Raw genomic sequence first — 20,258 nt, 5'->3', positions numbered from 1 at the left:
TTGAATGTTTGCAATAGATTGGAATATGGGTATTTTGACATGCCAGTAGCAAAGCAACAAAGAAGATTGCTCAGATTCATTGTAGAGAACAATTACTATCAATACACAATTTTGCTTTTGCCTTTTGGCCCCAAATTTGCTACCTCAGACATTCTCAATATGTATGGCAGTAGTAGCACCCTGTGGAGAAAAGGAATTTTCCTCTGTCTCAGTACGATTAGTTGCTAAAGACTGACAGTCAGGCAAAAGTGAAGCGGTACTTTGTAACCACTTAGTAACTTTGACACAGTCTACGTATTCATATCAACCATCAAAAAAACGATCTAAAAAATGCAGAGGGTTTGCGTCCAGGTTACATTAACCTGGACCTCTAGGAAATATCCTTTTGATCAGTTGGTCAAAGCCATTTCTTTACACTTTTCCGCTGATCCCACATATCCCTTCAGTACTGCTGAAACTGCAGAGAAGTCCAGCAAAAATTATATTAATAGTGCCGGATTGGCCGAGTCAGTTGTGGTGCCCAGACTTTTTGCAAATGTCCCTGGAACCACTCAGGAGACTACTGTGCACGCTGGATCAATTCACATCAATAAAAGTTTATCTGGCTACTGTTGCAGCCTGCAGAAAAACTCCAATTCAAAAATCATTTTTGAAAGTGTTTTTGGGAAGAAATTAGAAAGTGTTCCCTCCAGTTGGTCCTCCTTTTCCACCATGAGAACTGAACCTTTTTTTGTCAGAGCTTTTAGGCACTTTTGAGCCATTACACAAGGCTACATTGCAGTATCTCTCCTAGTTCTGATCACTTCGCTCAGAGAGTGGGTGGGTTGCAAACGTTGTCGGCACATGAGCCCTACACTTTTTCTCACTTTAATAGATGGGTATTGAGACATTTGAAGAGTACTTTGCTTCTACCAAGACAAAACAAAGGAGCTGAGAAAAACAAAGTAGCTGTTTGTTAACTATGGCCAAATCAGGCAAGGTCTACCCTCATCTAAACAACCTGTTGCTACCAATTAGCGAACAAACCTCTGTCTAAGGTTCACTCAACCAGAGGCAAAGTAGCTTCAACCATTGGATTTGAAATATAACAATTACTGACATTTGCATAGCAGCAACATGGAAATCCATCCACACGTTCACAGGAAACTATTGTTTAGATCAGACACGCAGGCTGGTGCTAAAATAGTCCTGGAAACTCTGAGAAATCTCTTTAAATAGAGACACAAGTCAAACTACACCCTGTACACCTACGACTGATGCCTTTTCTGTTTCTTCATGCTGCCCTACAGCCACCTTCTGCTGGTTAAACTAGCTTGCTGCTCTATTCCAGCTTTTATGACTATCAATAAAGATCCTATGATGTAGAACAAAAGGATACTTACTTGTAGTTCTAGTTGTGCATTGTAGGAACTGTTATTGAAGTGATAAACGATCCACCTGCCTTCCCAGTTGGGTTAGGGTTGGCATTGGAAAATAAATATCACATATTTCACCATTTAAAATAAAAATGACTTTGTTAGGCAGCTACCTATAGAGTTCATCATGGGTAGGGGCTGCTTGTGTAGTCTTCAAGAAACAGGGCAATTTTCCACGCCTTTCAATGTAAGCCTATCAGGCTACATTTTTTCTTCATTTTAAAACACTTCTACTCCTTTCTTGTTCATCAGATATTGCAATGCAGACTTGAAACAGTTCATTAGGAGTTCATCAGTTTATTTCAAGAAATGTTTTTGTCTCAGATAGGCTATTAAAAGAAGTCGCTCATCATAAGGGCAGGTGAACACTAGCACATTGTGACATTTCAGTGGACAATACATCCATGGAAAGTGCTCTGGGATCTATGCACACAGCAGGGAATATTTCTAATGTTTATGAATTCAATGAAGATTCCTATGATACAGAGCTAAGACTACAAGAAAATGGCCATCTCTTCTTCCAAAAACTCCATCTCCCTCCCAGCAGTTGTTCAGTTCCATTGACATCAATGGCATTACCCTTCGATGGACCAACACAGCCTTCCTAGCTATGGCTCGCCTCCATGACCTAAGATCGAACTTCTGTAGCACCCTTTAACAGTGGTTCAGATTCTTTTTGACAGTGTCATTAATGGAAATAAACATTTGTGGGTTTGGTATGAAAGGTGCAAAGAGCAGTTTTGGGATTTACCTTACATGTGTGCGGTGCTATTAATGGGAAAATAATGTAGGTGTTAACTCTTAAATGGCAATGCGAGCTACTGATCCAGGATGGCTATCATGCATGGGCAAAATAAAATCCTGTTTGTAGCATGTGTTGCTGTAGATGCATATACTGTGCACACTACTGTCATTTAGTATTGGGTTCGGACATTTCCAAGGTTTTTTTCTTCGAAGAAGTCTTTGAACTTGTGATATGGTGTGACTCCTCCTTTAGCTGGCAAAGCACCAGAACAAAGACTCCACCTCAAATTGTTTTTTCCCACCATCTTGTTCAGGTGTTTCAGCATGAGCACCTGACCATTAATGAGTTCTCAGTTCCTTTCGACTACAGTCATCAGGAATCATGATCCATCTTTGGAATAATCAGTTACTGCAACAATGGTGACTGCATCTCTTTAGTTGTGAACTACACCAGAGTGCCACTCTGCCAAGACTCGGGTTGTATTGAGAAAGACTGTTGGACAAGGATGGTATGGAGAAAAGGCTATTTCAGTTTTGCCCAAGGTGTAATGCCTAATGCCCGTGCTCGTATCACCACCAGGTATGTAAACTCTGGCTGGCTGTAGAGCACAAGGAGTTGCCTTGCACGGTTTGCAAGTCGTTTACAAAATAAAAAGATGCTAAGATGCAGCCGATAGAACCATAGGGCTCATTACAGCATGCAGTGTTGAGACTCCAGCAACATACAGTACAATGTCTACCAGATCCATCATCGTTGCTACCCGTTCATTTGAACCCTGTTATCATTGATGACCTTGTACTATACGGCCGGACCTGAGACGCTCCTTACCTTCATCCGCGTTAGCCATGATTACGAAGATTAATCTGTGGGTTATCTAAACGTACGGCTCTCGCCCATGGTGGGCCCCGTTCCCTGGGTTATCTACCCCCGACGTTCCAAAAAAATCTTTTTGCGAGTAGCCCTACATCGGCTGTCGTCTATGATCGCAACTTATTGAACCTGTTTTTTTCTGGAATTGATGTGCCTATTTATTTGATGTATAAGCTTTGTCTCTTCAATATCACTTAGAAGAGCCTATCCTTAACAGCATCCTGCATTGAAAGGTTTTGCCTGTGTTGTCCCACGTGCCTTTTTATCACCGTTGCCCTGATGAAGGTGTAGCCATGTATGGGCAAACACCGAAACGTGCGTTGGCTCCTACCTTCTCGTGCCCACCAGAAGATTCCACATGCCCCTATGAACTGGGAATGCACGAGCTTGTTTCTTGTCCAATCCACATATTGCGGATGTTAATTTTAAACCTAACTGGAAATCAATATGTATTATTGATGCATATATGTTTGTCTTGTCTGATTTATGAGTATGATGTTTGATTGAGTCGTCCATGTGTGTCCTTTGTGTGGGATTTTCTGTCCAGGTGCAAAAATTGGATTGTATGTAATTTTGTCTATTTCCTATGCAAATATTATCATCTTGATTATTGTCACTGAAATAAATTCTGATTTGTTATATCTCTTTGTTCTCGAGTCTGTGTTGGCCCAGTGTTCTTTCCTATAAATCTGACCCATCAGTGGGCGTAGTGTAGATCAATTTAGTGTAGACAGTGGGTTTTGTTCTCTCCTTTTGGCGTCTATATAGGCACCACAAACCTCATTACCGGCGAGGACAACACCAACGACGCCACGTGAAGCCAAACGATGCAACCTACTGGCAGGCAGGGGTACCGCTCACAAAATATTTCCTAATCTGACGCATGGGCAATATTCTAAGGCAAGGTATCTGCGGCAAGATAGAGTCTCTACCAGCTAAAGTATTACTGAAGGTAAGTCTTGTTCATCTGGTAGAGACTCTTATCTAGCTGCAGATTTCTTACTGTCCCACCCATATTCCCTGCTCTGCGAACAGATTTCTAGGTACAGGGCTTTTCCCTTTTATGGCCATAGTTCCACACACCAGTGATCAGTGTTCTTCGTGGCTCCCCGATTCTGGCATGGAAAGTCGCATAGAGAAACTGACGTCTGTGTGCTGGGGTTGCGCCAAATAGGCACCACACACGTCACTTTCAGTGTGGCCTTCACCACGTGGAGCGAACATCACCACCTACTGACCCGCAGGTGTACTGCCCACTAACATTTTTTAGATCCAGTGTGACGCCTAGGGATAATTTTGAGGTAAGGAGTCTGCAGGTAGATAGTCTACCAGATAAGGCATCACTCAGTCTCTTTGCAGAGAAGAAAGAGAGCTGCTTGTGAGTTTATGAAAGATACCAACACTAAGAACTGTAGTTAAATGAACATCTTTTGTTTTCTTTTCTAGTAATGGATCTTTTATAGATTTACAGAATTGCAAGCAGTATGACATATTAATAAATTTTTCATAAGGTGGTATAAAGATAGGAGGGCACGCCTTATTATAGGATGATGAATCACTGCTTGTTCCACTGCTGTAGATCTCTCTGCTGCTCTATTCAAACAGTGAACTGCATGAATAAATACATTATAACAAGCTCATAGTGAGGTATACAGTAAAAGAAAGGACCAAAGTAGAAGCAACTGAAATTCCACTCAATATCGGTAGCATGCTCCTGTTTGTGATCTATAGTAACATATCATGGCCCAATAATATAAAAATAATTCCACCAAGGTTCCCAAATATTATTGTGTTTCTAAGGACATCCTCTGGCTCTGTATACTGCCTCCTGTACACGAGGGCAGTTATGCATGTGTTGAATCTAATCCGTATAGGGGATAAACTCCCTGATCTCCTCCATCACTCATTATCTCCATTGGTCAGGAGAAAGCAATTCACCATCAATATACAAAAGCCAAGCAGACCACCCATGTCCTCCAAGATTCCTAGGATTGGTGATTTTGTTATGAGATTAACTGGCTAACCAGTAACATTGAAAGTCCATTTTCAACATTTAACCAATATGTTCAGATCATTGGACACTCCCATAATTCATGGAGGAAAATCCCCACCGCATATTGACATCTTAGAAAGCTCGGGTTGGACTTCTACCTATCTTCCATAGTCTCTCCATGGTGCAGTATATTTAATGGCTTTTCATTTTCCTTTATTACCTTGACAAATTGCTTTGTTTTTTTGTTTGAACTGCTTTATTGACTTTTTGAGAGATTATGCAAATTACAGACTTAAGTGGTTCTCAAGAGAACATAACTACACCAAGAAACATTTTATATGTGTCATTTTAGTTATTGGTTAACAAATAGCATGCATACAAACGTGTCTGCTCTGCAATTGAACATTATAGTGAATACATCTAGTACAATAATCTTGTCATGTAACAATGACAACAGACCATTATATTTGTGCAGAAGTTGCCAGTCTGAACCTGCGTGTGTTTGGTTCGGGCGCTCTTATAAAACCACGCATCTGTGTTGTGCCTCCGGTGGCCATTGACCAAACAACTATGTCATAACTAAGCATGTAAAACACAGAAAATAGGGGGGGAGTGGGTGGGCCTAACTGATGGTGGGGGTGTGTACAGTGGGGACAGTGGTTTGGAGCGTGCTTCGTTGGGATTGTCTATGGTAACCCCTGGGGCTAATTCTAGTTGGAGTGTCGTTAATATTACATTCCAGATGCTGAGATTGGGTATTTGTGTAATCCTAGGGTATCTTCCCTGTGGAGGGCAGTTCCCTCCACTTTAGCCCAGTTCATTATGGATTGAGACCAGTCTTGTAGAGTCGGGGGGCGACCTCTGCTTTCCAGCGCCTTGTGATAAGCCTCTTGTCCACTACAAGTCCTAGATACAAAAATCTGGTAGTGGCTCTATGCTTTTTGTCCCGATCAAATACTCCTGTAATACAGGCCTCCCATGTATCAGGGAGTTCTCTGTTGGTACATATGGACAAGAGCTGTATCACTCTCACCCAATAAATGCATAGTTTGGGGCACAACCAGAGCATGTGTAAGAAGCCTGCATCAATTAACTTACAGCGCGGGCAGCATGCGTCTGTTCTGAGGAAGTACCTGTTAATTTTGTCTGGGGAGAGGTATGCTCGGTGCTCTATATATAACTGAATCAGGCAGAACCTGGTAGTCCTGCAGATGGATCTAGGACTTTCCAACATCGTAATCCATTCTTTAGGTGTGCGTGGCCAGGCCTACTTCCCAATGGCTCCGCAACTGTGCCAGATCTATTGCAGAGTGTACACGAAGCGCCTCCCCAAACCATTTAGTGAGATGCCGTCCTGTTCCCATCACGTGTATGTATTCCATCAATAAATGTGTTTGTTGCTCTTGCATAATGTCACCCCGGTGGCATCTCAGCGTGCCCACCCATGAGGCATGACTGAAAAAGAGTCCTGATGGGACTCCCACCATGTTAATCAAATCCTCAAATGTCCGTAGCGCGCCGTCATTGTAAAGATCTCCTAATGTGTGTTTCCCTGCCCCATGCCAGGCTGCAAGCTCTGCTGTTCTAGCCCTTCCACCCCCTTGACATAACCATTATTGGAAGCGCTGGTGCATATGGCGTGATGTGCTTGGTTAGATATTAGGCCCGACGAAAACATTTCTGGGTCACCTTCACCAGGAGAGGGAGGGACCTATGTGGCCTTGTGCAGGGGTAATAAATGTGCTAGAGCATATCTATGGTATATAGGGGTCCATTCCCCGACGTGTGTTCTAGGTGTAGTTCCATCATCCAACCCGCTATCCATTGTATCTGGGATTCTAGATAGTAATGTTCCATGTTTGGTAAGGCCAGCACCCCCTGAGTCCGGGGTAGATATAATTTAGCAAGCGCTACCATGCAGAGTGTTTTGTGCCATATGAGGTCTCGAAGTGTGCCCTCCAACGAGCGGAAAAAGGACGTTGATAAGTAAAGCAGGAGGTTAATAAAGTGATACAAAAGACGTGGAAGCACCACCATTTTAATGAGTGCTACCCTTCCAGCCACTGAGAGACTAAGGGATTTCCAGAACTCTGTCTGTGCCGTCAGGGCAGTGACCGCTCTAGTGAGGTTGCCGTCTAAAATGTCCTGGTCTGTATGGTATTTCTGTATTCCAAAATACCAGAACATGTCTGGCTGCCACATCACTGGCATGCCATCAACAACCAGTGGGCGGGCTGCTGTGCTGGGAAGAAGGGGAAAAGGCATGATTTCCCCCAGTTAACACTTAGCCCTGATAGTCTTGCTGAGAGTTTAAGGGTATCGGGTATTACTGGTGGTACTGCTTTGATATCCCTGATATATAACAAGATGTCATCTGCAGAAACCAATATGGCATGCATCTCCATGCCCAATTGGAAACCCCAGTGCCCAGCGGATTGCCACATGGCCATTGCTAGTGGTTCAATAGCCAGGAAGAAGATTAGGGTTGAGAGGGGACATCCCTACCTGGTGCCTCTGTAGATCTTTATGGCTCGTGAAAACATGGAGCCCATGCAAACCCGTACTGTTGGTGCACCATATAGTAGTTTGCAAAAGACACACAATTGATGGATGGAATGCAGAACCAATCAAAACATTCACCCCCAGTCAAGAGATCTGGGTTAAATCCATCATTCTTTTTCTCACCATGCCACCCCAGTTTAGACCTGGCCATTTGCAAATGGCCCTGTGCCTCATGGGAACAGTCCAGCCCGAACTTCCAAGCCAGGTCCTCCCTGGACCGGAAACAAGCATCCTAGGACCGGTTTCTGGGTTTCACCCCTCTTCAGCCAGGATAGCTTGAATCCAGTGGCACAGTGAGCCCGGAACCCACGTCTGGGCATACCCGGCGCACTTAGGGTGAGAAAGCAAAAGACGGGTATGCCCAGACGTGGGTCCCGTGCTCTCCATGCCGCTGGAATCAAGCTATCCTGGCTGAAGTGGGGTGAATCCCCGAAAACGGTCCTAGGATGCTTGTTTCCAGTCCAGGGAGGACCTGGCTTGGCAGTTCGGGCTGGACTGTTCCCATGAGGCACAGGGTAAAGACTGATTTCCATATGGCTGGGTTCAAACTGGAATGGCATGGTGAGCAAAAAAACGATGGATTTAGGCCCAGATCTCTGTACTGGGGTGAATGTATGACATTGTTCTGCATTCTGTCCATTAACTGTTGTTTTCCATATAGTAGTTTGACCAGACTTAGAAAGTATGGTCCAAATCTGTGTCGCTGGAGTACCGCAAACATATATGGCCACTCAACGGTGTCAAAGGCTTTTCCTAGGTCTAACACTAGACAGCCCGCCTCTGGGCAGTCACCTGTAGCGTACCTCACTACCCGAAACAGCCTGCGTATGTTGAGAGAAGCGTTATGCGCAGAGACTAACCCATTCTTGTCCACATGTATGAGGTGCGGTGGTGCTAACCGTCCTGCCAGGACTCCCGCCAGTATTTTATAGTCTACGTTCAGTAACACCAGATAGCGGTATGCTACTGTGTGTGGGGTCTCTCTCTGGCTTCGGTAGGGTGATTAGCGTGGCTTCTGTGAGACTGGAAGGTTCGTAAATTGCAATGCCTCTGCATTCATTCGATGTAGCTGTGGTGCCAAGAGATTAGCATATGTTTTGTAGAACTCTGGTGGAAAGCGATCTGGGCCCAGAACTTTCTCAGAGACTAAGGCATACATTGCGCCACGTATTTCATCTGGTGTGATTAGGGCTTCTAGTTCCATGTGTTGTTCAGGTGTGAGACTGGAGAAGTCAAGGCTGTCTAGGAAGGAGCGTATGTCTGTCTCTGATGCCTCCAGTGTTGACTGGTATAGCTGTTTAAAGTGCATGGTCAGCTCATTGTGTATTTCGTATTGTGTATATTTCAACCCTCCATCATGAGAGCTAAGCGCTGTGATAGGGCCTGACGGTTGGTCTTGTTTGATTAGCTAGGCAAGGAGAAGCCCAGAGTGGTTGGCCTTTTCATGAATTTTTGCTGAGTGTGCCGCGTAGTTCAGGCATCTCAGACGTTCTAATAGTACTGAATGTTTTTTGCACACTTCCAACAATTGGGTGGAGAAAGGGGATACTGTTATTGCACGTGTCTCAAACGTAAGGAGGTCCTTTTCTACTTCCAGCAGTTCTGACTCTATTTGTCACCGCATGCTTAACCCCATTCCCAGGCATGTCCCGCGCAACGTAACTTTTAGAGCATGCCATTCCACCAGCACTGATGAGGCAGGGCCTGTGTTGTGTTCAAAGCACTTCCTGATGGCTTTGCCAAGTGCTTCTCGGAATGCGGAATATTCCAGCATTGCTGGCTGTAGCCTCCATGTGGGAATCTGGGGGGGTCCTATTTTCCCAAGTAATTGTAATATATTGTGGGTTGTGATCTGAATATGTGCGACCTAGGTATTCTGTTTCTGCTACATAGGGAAGCATGGAGGGCGTGCTCAAGAATCTGTCTAACCGTACGTGCAGGATGTGTGGTGCAGAGTAAAAGGGGTATATCCGTAACTCAAATTCCAGCTGCGCACCCAATCGCTCAGCACGGTTGCATTCGCAGATGCCGTAGTGCATCGCGGGGGGGGGGAATCTTTCTAAATCTGTATCCATGACACTATTAAAAACTCCTCCTATCAGCCATGGTATGTCACACCATTTACATAAAGTCTGCGATAGTGAACTCAGGAAAACTCCCTTATCTGGTTTTTGGGCATATATATTGTCCATTAGGAGATGGCGCCCATTTAGCCTACCCTTTAGAAGAACATATCTGCCTTCTTTGTCCAGTATAACTTCCTCCTCTTGGAAAGTGATACCTGGGTGGATCTAGATCAGAGCCCCACGGGCATATGAGGAAAAATCTGTGGCAAACACTCAGCCCCTCCATTTCCACTGCAATCTAGCAGTCTCAATCAGATTTAGGTGTGTTTCCTGTAAAAAAGCAATACCCACATTGTGCCTCTAGAGATAGGAGTACCCCGCATACCGGCGGGAAGGTATGCGAAGGCCACGCACATTCCAAGTGAGAATCTTGTGGTCTGTCATGGCACTGCTATGGGGGGCAGATGGGAGCGCTTCCAGGTCAAGGCATGCGGATATATGTGTATATTGGTTACTCCAGACATCCCCAGACACCCCACCCCCCAAATGCTCAAATAACTAGGTTTAAAACTAAAGAGCCAACTTGGCAATATAGAAATGCCAAAAGAGTGCTCACCTTGAACAGAAGGAGCTACCCAAACCTGAGCGGGTAAGGAACCTTCCCATACAACCAATTAGTCCCCTGTGTGAGAAAGAGAGAGAAGGGGTATGGGACATTGCAGGTTTGTCGTGTTACAATCCCCTAAGTTCAGTGCAGTGTGTCACGTTTGTGCACTTGGAGTGAAGGTGAGACCTCGGGTGAGCTGAGCGATACCTATACATTATCTGAATCTTTTACCCCTTTGGAGTTTCCAGTGTAGCATGTATTGGGGTATAGAACACCAAAAAGCCTGTAAGCCTGGAGCAACAGCATGTGTGTCAAATAATAACATCTGAAGTCTGTGGTGTTACATCCGGCATATTTAGTGAGGCAATGTCTGATGGGCCTGCCACTGATGAGCCCTCGTCACCAGAGGAAGGAATTGGTGTTACGCCTTTGCCAGTCACTTCAGGGAACACAGCTATGCGCTCAGCTTCGCTTACGGCCTTCTGCCGCTCCTTCATGATTTGTTCCAGATCTGGCATTGCTGCATGGCTGGATGGGCGTTTCTTGTTACGTCGGCTGCGAGTCCTGGTTCCAGCTGCTGTGTCGTACCGAGTTCTGGATATACTGGACGTACGGGATCCCGAAAATTGGCCTGTGGTTTCCAGCCAGTCCCTTGTCTCTTGTGGTATGTCGAAGAATCTTGCCATACCATCTGCCACCACGCGAAGCCTTGCTGGGTATAACAGTGAATATTAAATGTCCAGTTGCTGGAGCCTCTGTTTTACTTGTAAAAAGGAGCCTCTTTGGCGCTGCACTCTCTGTCTATAATCCGGGGAAAACAGAGCTCTCGTATTCTCTATTTTAATTTCTGAGAGTTTCCTCGTTTCACGTTATATCATATCCCTGTCTCTATAGTGCAGCACCTTGAAGATGAGTGGGCGGGCCCCTATGCCTGGCGCTGGTTTTCTAGAGGAGATGCGATACGCCCATTCTATCATGAAGAATGAGGACAGAGATGTAGAGGGTAGCAGATCTTTAATCTATTGTTCGATGAATGCAACCATGTCCTGGCCCTCTGTCCCCTCCGGCAGACCAATCAAGTGGATATTGTTCCATCTAGAGTGGCCCTCCGCATCTGCCACCCTATCCTCAAGGTAGCGTATTCTGGCCTCATGCACGTTTTGTTGTTTTTCGATGAAGTCTGTGGTCGGCTGGAGGTCAGCTAGCTCCTGCTCCACGTAGGTGAATCGGTCTTTCAGCTTCCTATGGTCAACGTCTGCTGCTACTTTATCAATTTTTGATTCTAATGATACTCTGGATCTCTCAATGGCGTTCAGCATTGCATCCAGTCTGTCTTCCGGGGGGTGATGCTGAGTTGCGTGTTGTGTTTTTCCATGTCAGCGGTGCTTGAAGTTTGCGAGGAGGTTCAGGGACCGGCACCTTTCGTGCGGTTTATCTTTGTAGTCATGTTATCAAGCAGCCCTGGCAGTCACGGGCCACCTCACAGGTCCATTCATTGCGGCAGTGGATGGGGCGAGCGCAGACCGCATAGGAATTTAGCGCACCCTGTGGCACTACACTGACAGTGGCAGTTTCGCAAGGAAGAGCCTGTGTCCTAGCCTACCCAGGGTCCGGCGCTATCGCCTCTCACCGATGGTCTCAATGGGATGGCCCGAAATTCCTTGCTAGTGATTCCACTGGGCCCTGATGATATATTACTGATTCTGTGCAGCACTGATCTTTAGCTATCCAGTGCCCTCGTTGTAACTTGGCGCCTGGAGGCACCAGTTTGATGCAGAGGGCCCGGTTTCAAGCGTTCCGTGGGCATCAGTCGTGCGCCGCGGGCCCAGCGCACACCTGGCAGGGGGCACAATGCTGTGTGTCGAGCCCCAGCATACAGCTACGATGCTTTCGTACAGCAACGATCCTTGCTGTCTGTTAAATCCGGTGTTGCCCCTCCATCAGTGTCCGATATGGTCCCTGCTCACCGGGTCTAGAGCCGCAACTTCCAGGTCAGATTACAATTGCTCTTCTCCCAGTGCACTAGAAGTCTCGCTCCTCCCGCGCCTTGTGCTCAGGGTGAGGAATGTTCGCGTTCTCAGTGAGCTGAGCACCATTCTCTACCTTTCAGGGGCCCATCCACTGTGTCCCAAGTCTGGTCTCACTCGCCCGCCTCCAGTCCCGGGCTCAGGCCCCCATCGGCGCACGTCCGACACCAATGCCTATGCCGCAACGCAGTACCTCAGTTCTCCGCTGCGGCGCCTTCCGCAACTCACCGGTTGCCTTCTGCGCCGTGCCACTACTTTAAAGTACAGTCTTTTCGACTCCTGCAGCTCTTCTACCCGGGCTCAGCTCAGCTGCCGTGGCGTCCTCGCTCAGCTCTTCGTCGCAGTTCTGCGCGCCCGCCGTCTGGTGAGGGCTTCTCCAGGCCTGGGTGTAGCCTCGGGCCGGTTGTATGACGTTACAATGCATTCCGTTGCAACGCATGCCTTTACCACGCATGCGTTACAACGCGAATGCCTTCTCCACGTATATCCTTTACCGCGAAAATGCCTTTAACACGCACAATTTTTGTTGTTAAACTTTGCATGTTTATGGCATTTTTATGTTAAAGGATATCTCCGATCACTATTTATTAACCCTAAAAATTAACCCTTATAATTTACCCTTGCGCAACACCACCCCCTCATCCCCCCTTACCTCTCCACGTCCTCTCCACTCCATGCACATCCGAGGTGACGTTTCACGTCGTTAAGAGCAAACGGAAGGGTCTTTCCATTTCCTCTAACGACGCCGATTGGCTCCACATTTTTTTTCTTCAGATTCCTAAATTGACTGAATCAGGTGAGTTTTTTTTTTTTTTGGGGGTGGGGAGACCCCCCCAATCCCCCTTTTTAAACCCATGTTTTTTTTTTTAAGGGGGGGGAGACCCTCCAAGCCCCCCTTTTTTTTCTTCATCTTTAGCACACTTGCCTTTACTACGTATCTCGTAGTAAAGGTATGCTTGGTAAAGGCTATTCGTTGTAACCATGCATGCGTTGTAATGCATGCGTGGTTATGGTTACGCGTGGAAACGGCTTCATTGCAGTGGCCGTTTCCCCCTCGGGCCTTATCCAGCCTTCGCGCCCACAGGACGGGTCCCCCGGGGTGAACAGAGATCTTTGCCAGGGCGTCTCTCAATTAATGCTGTTGCAGCAGCGTGGAAATGTACCAGATTATTGGGATATGTGGCGGAGCGGGATTAGAGCACACCCGCCATGTTGCCCTTGCAGGCCACCTTGACAAATTGTTTTGTTATGGCAAAACAGTTTCCACTTCTCTGGCAAAGGTCAGGTTTATTACACAAGATACATGGAAACCTAGGTACACCTTGTAAAAGTATTGTTCAAACTGATACTCTGGAATAGGGTTGTGAACTTTGTAAATATTAGTCACAGACCCTACTTAAAACAGTTTTTGTAACAAGGTATTTATTTTTAGTTTTCCACATGTTTTGCTTTTTTGCTTTATTTTCCACTCTCATTACTGGTTGTGGTATTGCATATTACTCCATTCTAATGTTATTAAGTTTGAGAAAGGTGCCCTCAAGGAGGAGAAAATTTTGCTAACCTATGATCGTAACTCTCTCTTATGGATATAAACATCTGTCTATCCAGAACACTCTGATTCTCTTTTGCTGTCTGGAAATAATTTGTATCCAACTGCTATTCTCCAAATTAAAATTGAGATGACAGCCAGGGAAAATGACATTCTGGTGACTCTCTAGCATTCAGCCTTAAAGGTGGAGGGTTACTATTGTTGTGAAAGTGTTCCACGGTGCGGCCCTTCAACAGTCTTCACTTGAAGGGTAGAAGTAATAATTAAGATGGTCTGATACTGTTACATCGCAAAGTTACATCTGTTACATTAGAAGTCATTTCACTGCAGGTACGTTTTCCAGTCTTTTATATGGCAGGTCTGTAATCCTCAGGTAAGTTAGTTTGAAGTGTTCTGACTTTAAAAATAGATAGAGAGAATACATAACACGTAACTGTGTAATATGGTCCAATATTGCTATTATCAATTTTTTTAACATCATAAAACACTCCACCAAAGGCAGATTGGTTTGTAAATGTCACTAGAACCCCGATATGGCAATATATAAACATATTATACACAATACCTGTTGTGTATTTTGTTATATTAAATGTCTATTTTAGGGCATTTAGCTTGAAAAAGCTCATCTCCAGATACGATACATGCCACTGGAAGGATATGGAAGAGCTGTTGAATCACCTACCAGAGACCCACCAGGACAAAAGACAAGAGTTGGAAGCTGTGGACAAAAATATTAGCAGCACTAATATCAGATGTGCCCCCGATGCAGCCGACACTGAAGCGAGCAGCATCAATACAAGCATCCTTCTTCACAGACTTGCCTGGCTAAGGGTGCCAGAGTTTAGGTCTGAGGTGCAAGTGCACCTATTAAGCACACTCTTAAATGGCAAGCATCTATTTAGCCCTCTAGTGGATCAGATGCTCAAGAAAATAAAGAAGAATATGGTCATAGCTAAGTTAAAGGAAACCTGCATTGGTGATATGTTTTGGTGTTGTAGGGTCATCTGCAATTGATAATTTTAATACTCATTTTAATATCTGAATTTAAAATCCTCAAACTGTATGATATTTGCCTTTTAATAAAATCATGATTTTTCTACCCAGCGTGCTCTACATTCTGAGCAGCTGCTAACGGGTGCTAGGTGACTGGATTCTTGGAGAGGGAACCATCTTCTATGTTTTACCTTAAATTTTGTGATGACTAAATATTAACTACATATTTGCAACTACCATATGGTGTCTATATGCCAACGGGGAATTGTTTCATGTTCTGTGTAATATTTTGAACATTAGAACCTGGCAAAGCCTGTAGTTTTGTTTCATTTGCTACTCATGTTTTTGTAAATTGGAACAGAAAGTAAAATACTGTTTTTTTTAAACCTAGAAATGGCTGGCCTTTCATTCCAAATGGCATCATTAGATGAAAATGGACATCTAAATCTATGGGTGAGTATGTAAATATTTAATGGTAGAACTCCTTTAAAACAGGTGGCCGTTCAACATATACATCAGTTTATTATCAAGGATCCTAATCACGCATACACCATGCCTCTCTCTCTCCTCTGCCACGACCATTCTTTTCAAAAGCAAAGCAAACCCGCTCCTGCAAGCTATCTTAATTTGGATAACATATATTCTGAGTGTAACTCTTCACCAGTTTAGGTTTTTTGTTGGAGAGTTCTGCATAGCCAGAGCAATGACATAAATGCTCCTGTAGATAACCTACATCTTCACCTTCAACAGACAAGAGGCTTGTGTTCATACTAGGCGTGAACAGGTGAAAGTTCACTTTTTCATCCACCTATTGTACTTCAAGCTTCACATACAACAGGAAGCACAGTAAATGTAATCTGGAATCTACACGGGCATACTTTAGAAATAGGATTATGTGGTTCCTTGGAAGTTTTGCATAATAATTGGACAGCACCTTGCTCATAACCTATGGCTTGGGGAGGGGAACACGATTCATGTTAGCACAAAATGAAAATTGTCTTAATGTCAGTACCAAGAACAAATGTGTTGTTCCAGGGGATTCTCATCAATAGTCATAAGCACTGAACAGTCCTGCCCACTTGCAGTGATCCCGGAGAACTTTAAAAAGTATACATATATGTAAACAAGAATTTGTTCTCTAGTACTTTATATTTATATTTGTAGCTTGAAGAAGGCTAAAAATGGTCAGATTTCATTTAACTTTTATTTTAAAAAGAAGCAAATTTTATAGACATGCATCACTATGAAAAAGAGGATTATGGAAAATCTTTCACAAATCTTTTTAAACAGAAAAAGAAAGGGAATATGAGACATTGTTAGTGGGCTTAAATACAAATCATAGAATAGAAAACTGGCACTGTGCCTTTAAGAACCTCACAGTAGCCCCTGTTAGGTCAGTTCATTTTTCCGGCTCCTGGAGACAGGATCCTGGGGCACTGAGCTTTACCTTGTTGGTTAATAATATTGGAAAATCTTTCTAAAACCTTCCCGTTTCACATTCAGTTGATGTTTTTCAGCACCAAGAGTGCACATAGATAAAATAGTTTATTTTCTTATCAAAATGCCTTTACTTTTTGTGGAGTATCATTCTTGGAAGAAAGAGAAGGCCCAGACAGACCCTCTCTTTCTGTCTTCAGTGTTTGTCTTCCAGAAATCCATCAACCTGAGACATGTAGCTACTGTCAGATGTTTTCCAGGGGAACTCTGGAGGACTGAGCCCTCCTCTTGCTCCAAGGATTCTCACATAGGTAGATCCAGAGAGAAACAACTCCAAAAAAGAGGAGATGCTCCTGGTTGACGTCGGAGTATGACATTGAGGACAGAACGACTACCGTTATGACAAAACAAGTACACTGTTGAAACTGCTGTCCAGTAACCACTTGACGTCAAAGCACCCTCTCGGTTTGTTTGCAAAGTCACATCACTCTTCCTGTCGAAGCATATTTTAGCATCAAGGTCACCGTCGACGCATGTATCGACGTCGAAACTGTAGGAAGGTGGATATCTGACTATGGTTACCCCCAACTTTTTGCCTAGTGTCTAGCTGGTTTTTCGACTTAGTTGGCCTGAGATCCTGCCATTCAGGGTCTCAGGCTGTCTGCTCTCTCTTAAAAATGGACTCCATGTACCCTAGGTACATACACAATTGGTAAGGATCACCTTATTGGACCCTGTACAGTGTACCCTAGGTACCCAGGGCATAGGTGTACCCTAGGCCTCCCAGGGGCTGCAGCATGTATCATGCCACCCCTGGTCTGGCCTTCCAATCAGACACAACTGGCTGATCACTCAGCTGGGGCAAGGTCGTGTAATCACCCTTTGCTTAGATATAGTATACCTATATCTACCTTATATATAGACACATGTGTACCTATCAGCCACTCCTATGGCAGGCCTTAACAATCCTGGAGGCAGAGTGCTTGGTAACATGTGAGATGGTGCTCTAGCATGAGCGGAGCCTGTCTGCAGCTTTCGGAACCATGTCCTTATAGCTGTTCTATGATATAGCCTACCATATACTCTTAAAGTGCCTTATAATCTTAAACGGTTATGGTAACTATGGTTTGGCTTTATCAAAACATGTCGTGTAAGGTGTCTAACACTTTGGAATAATACCCCCATACCATTTCTGGTGATGAGGATATTATTCCTCCCTTCTAGAGGGAGAGACATGTTAAAATCCTACTTTGCTGTTTAACTCTAACCAAAGCCTCAGCCTCACAAAATGGATGCTGCTGCCACAGACACGAGTCTGACCTCCTGCTGCTGGGAGTGATCCCGGCAAGGGAGGCTTGGACAATAGGTTTCCTGCTTGGGGAGGTGCTAGCACCTCCCCAGACAGACTTTAGTGTATTGGGGCAGGAAGGGCTGAAAGGAATGAGACATGCCTGGGGCACACAAGGTGTCCCATGCATAGTCCAGTTCAAACCGGTGCTGGGGCACTCCAGCCCCAGTCCTGGCGTGAAACTGGACAAAGGGAAGGGGGTGTAACCACCCCCTCCCAGGTCCCACCCATAAGGCGTGACCTAGCAGGTAACCCAGCCCCCCAGATTTGGATAAGAGTGGTAGCTGGGCCCCAGGAGATTAGATTATCCTGAACCTGCAACTTGAACAGAAACTCTGGACCTTCGACATTCGACGAAAGAAGAAGACTGAAGAATCTCCCTTGTGGCCAAGGAGTGGCTACCCTGTGCAAACAGGCACCATCAAGAGACTACCCTTTGCTTTGCTAAAGTTCTACGAGGGACCGACTGCAGAGCCCGACCAGAGCCTTGACTTCCAGACTTTTCCGACCCTGATCCACATCCAGAGCCGAGCTGAGATCCGTGGAGGCGACGAGAGACGTGGGACCGGCTACCTGGGAAAAGTGGCGAGTATCTTCCAGCGCAGCTTCTGAGGCACCCTCGAAGTTGTGCACCGGGGACTGAGAAGCCCCAACCCCAAGCACCATCTGCACCGAAGATCAGCCCCCCACACTCCACGAGTCCTGCGTGGGGCCCTTCTGCATTTTCCTGCTTGCCGCGCCTGTCCGGTTGCTTGCCCGTTGGCTAGTGGCCTTTGTGACGACGCATCCAGAAATCTTCACTGCTGGTTTGGCTCCTCCAGACTGGCTCCCGCTTCCTTGCAAAAGAGAAGCACCCCGGACCTTCCTGGTCTGCACCAGAAGCAAGTCCTCCGTTCTTCGTGGGTTCCGCTTGCCAAGGCTTGGTGAGTCCTAGTCCAACTTCGACGCCGCCGACAGCAAGAGCCTTCCTCGACGTTCCCTAGTCCTCGTGGCTGCAGCGACAAGCTTCACCTTCACCTGCAATCTTCACGACATCACCTGGTTCCTTCCTGGTTCCACGTGGTCACTGGCTAGTGACCTTGACTCTGTCCCTTCTGCTTGCAGATCTCCTCTCTTCTTGATCCCAGCCTTGGGATCCACCGGACACTCTTCACTGACTGCCTGTGAGCAACTTTCCTTCAGGCATCCATAGAAGTCCACGACGAAACCCGACGCAAGTTCACACCTATGCACCCGCAGTCCGTGGGCTAGGTAACTTGGGTACTTCGGTGCTCACAAGGGTAGTGAGTATCCTAGGGTCTAGTTTCCGAGTCTCGACTCTCTAGCTGCTTCAGAAGTGTCCTTAAACTGTTCATTTCTAACTACTATTTCTATCGACTTTTACGCATTACGCGTGAGTGTTTCCACTCTGCACCTGAATCCCGTGGGCCTCCCACTTCCTAACTGTTGCTAGTGTAGTGTAGCCCCAGCGATTCCCTAGGCCTAGGCCTATCCTATTTCCGTGACAGTGGTCCTTATACCACTTACTTAGTATATGGTTTGCGTGGCCCCTAGGGCCTAACTGTATTACTTACCTGTGTGACTTAATGTATGTTTAAATAAGACTGTGTTGTACTTACCTCTAATCTCATAAAGAGTGCTGAGGGTTTGACTAGAATAAATACACTTTATTTTATATATATATCTGTTGTGGTGTCCTTTCATTTGGTATTCAAGGGATTATATATGGTATCACAGCTGGCTTCACATGCCATTCAGAGTTTAGCCTAAGACTGCTCTTGTCCATGCTACCACTAGGATAGCTGGTCTATAAGGTTGACTTTACAACCAATCACCATAAGGGTTGTTTGGACTGATATAAGGTGTACACTAGAACTAGTGACATCATACATCAGGCCAACTTCTCACAGAAACCACTACTGAATTCACCTTCGACCTCTAGAGAACCCCAATCGATGTTTATACAACAGACACAGTTTTTACCAGTGAATTCACCACCTGGTACTCATTCTAGGCCTCACTGCACATGAAGAGCCAGATCTCAGTCGATCTTGAATGTATCTCCAAGTTGGCTTCAGAGTTTACCTCCTAGACTTGTACCGCACACGTCTGACTCTGAATATTCTTGGACTTGCTCTCCTTCGAGGCTCAAACCTGAGATCCCAGATACTTAATCTCCCAGGAGATCTCCATCACCTCATATTTCACCAGGCACACCATCTGCTCCCCCTGCTGCTCCTACAGGGCTTCTAAGTAGTCCTAATCTTCCGACTTCTCCTCGTATGTCTCCGCAAAAATCAAAATCTCTATGTCATCAATCCAGATATAGATCTAGGAGATCTTCAAGGACCATATCTACTTCCAACAGAAGATCCAGATCTTGGCACAGAAGAAGATGATCTCTATCTTGGTCAACCACCACTAGCTCACCATTCAGCAGTAATTCACCAACTCTGACAGATACACCTCCACAAAGAGTTTCTCCAATAGATCTTCTTACTTTTAACAAGGTCTTAGAGTAGCAACAAAGTTGAATATCAATATACCTATCCCTACAACGTAATCTTTTGTATTATTTGAGACTTTACATCAAAGAAGAACAGCACAGCCTTTACTCCCTCTGGTTCCTGACTAGTTAGATCCTGC

At 45.3% G+C, this 20,258-nt stretch overlaps 1 protein-coding gene across 3 annotated transcripts in view; it reads left to right on the top strand.

The window, feature by feature from the left end:
- Positions 1–20,258, top strand: part of DYNC2I1 (dynein 2 intermediate chain 1) — a 510,705-nt gene that overhangs the window by 401,605 nt on the left and 88,842 nt on the right. For all 3 annotated transcript variants that reach the window (XM_085631946.1, XM_085631948.1, XM_085631947.1), the window contains one exon: positions 15,219–15,280. In XM_085631946.1, the coding sequence (XP_085488072.1) occupies positions 15,219–15,280 (62 nt within the window). The remainder of the gene's footprint in view (positions 1–15,218; positions 15,281–20,258) is intronic.

Source organism: Triturus cristatus, chromosome 10 (genome assembly GCF_964204655.1).
Source record: "Triturus cristatus chromosome 10, aTriCri1.1, whole genome shotgun sequence".
In the NCBI taxonomy this organism is placed as follows: Eukaryota; Metazoa; Chordata; class Amphibia; order Caudata; family Salamandridae; genus Triturus; species Triturus cristatus.
Note: the sequence above shows the minus strand (reverse complement) of the source record. Positions and strands in the feature narration are given on the sequence as shown.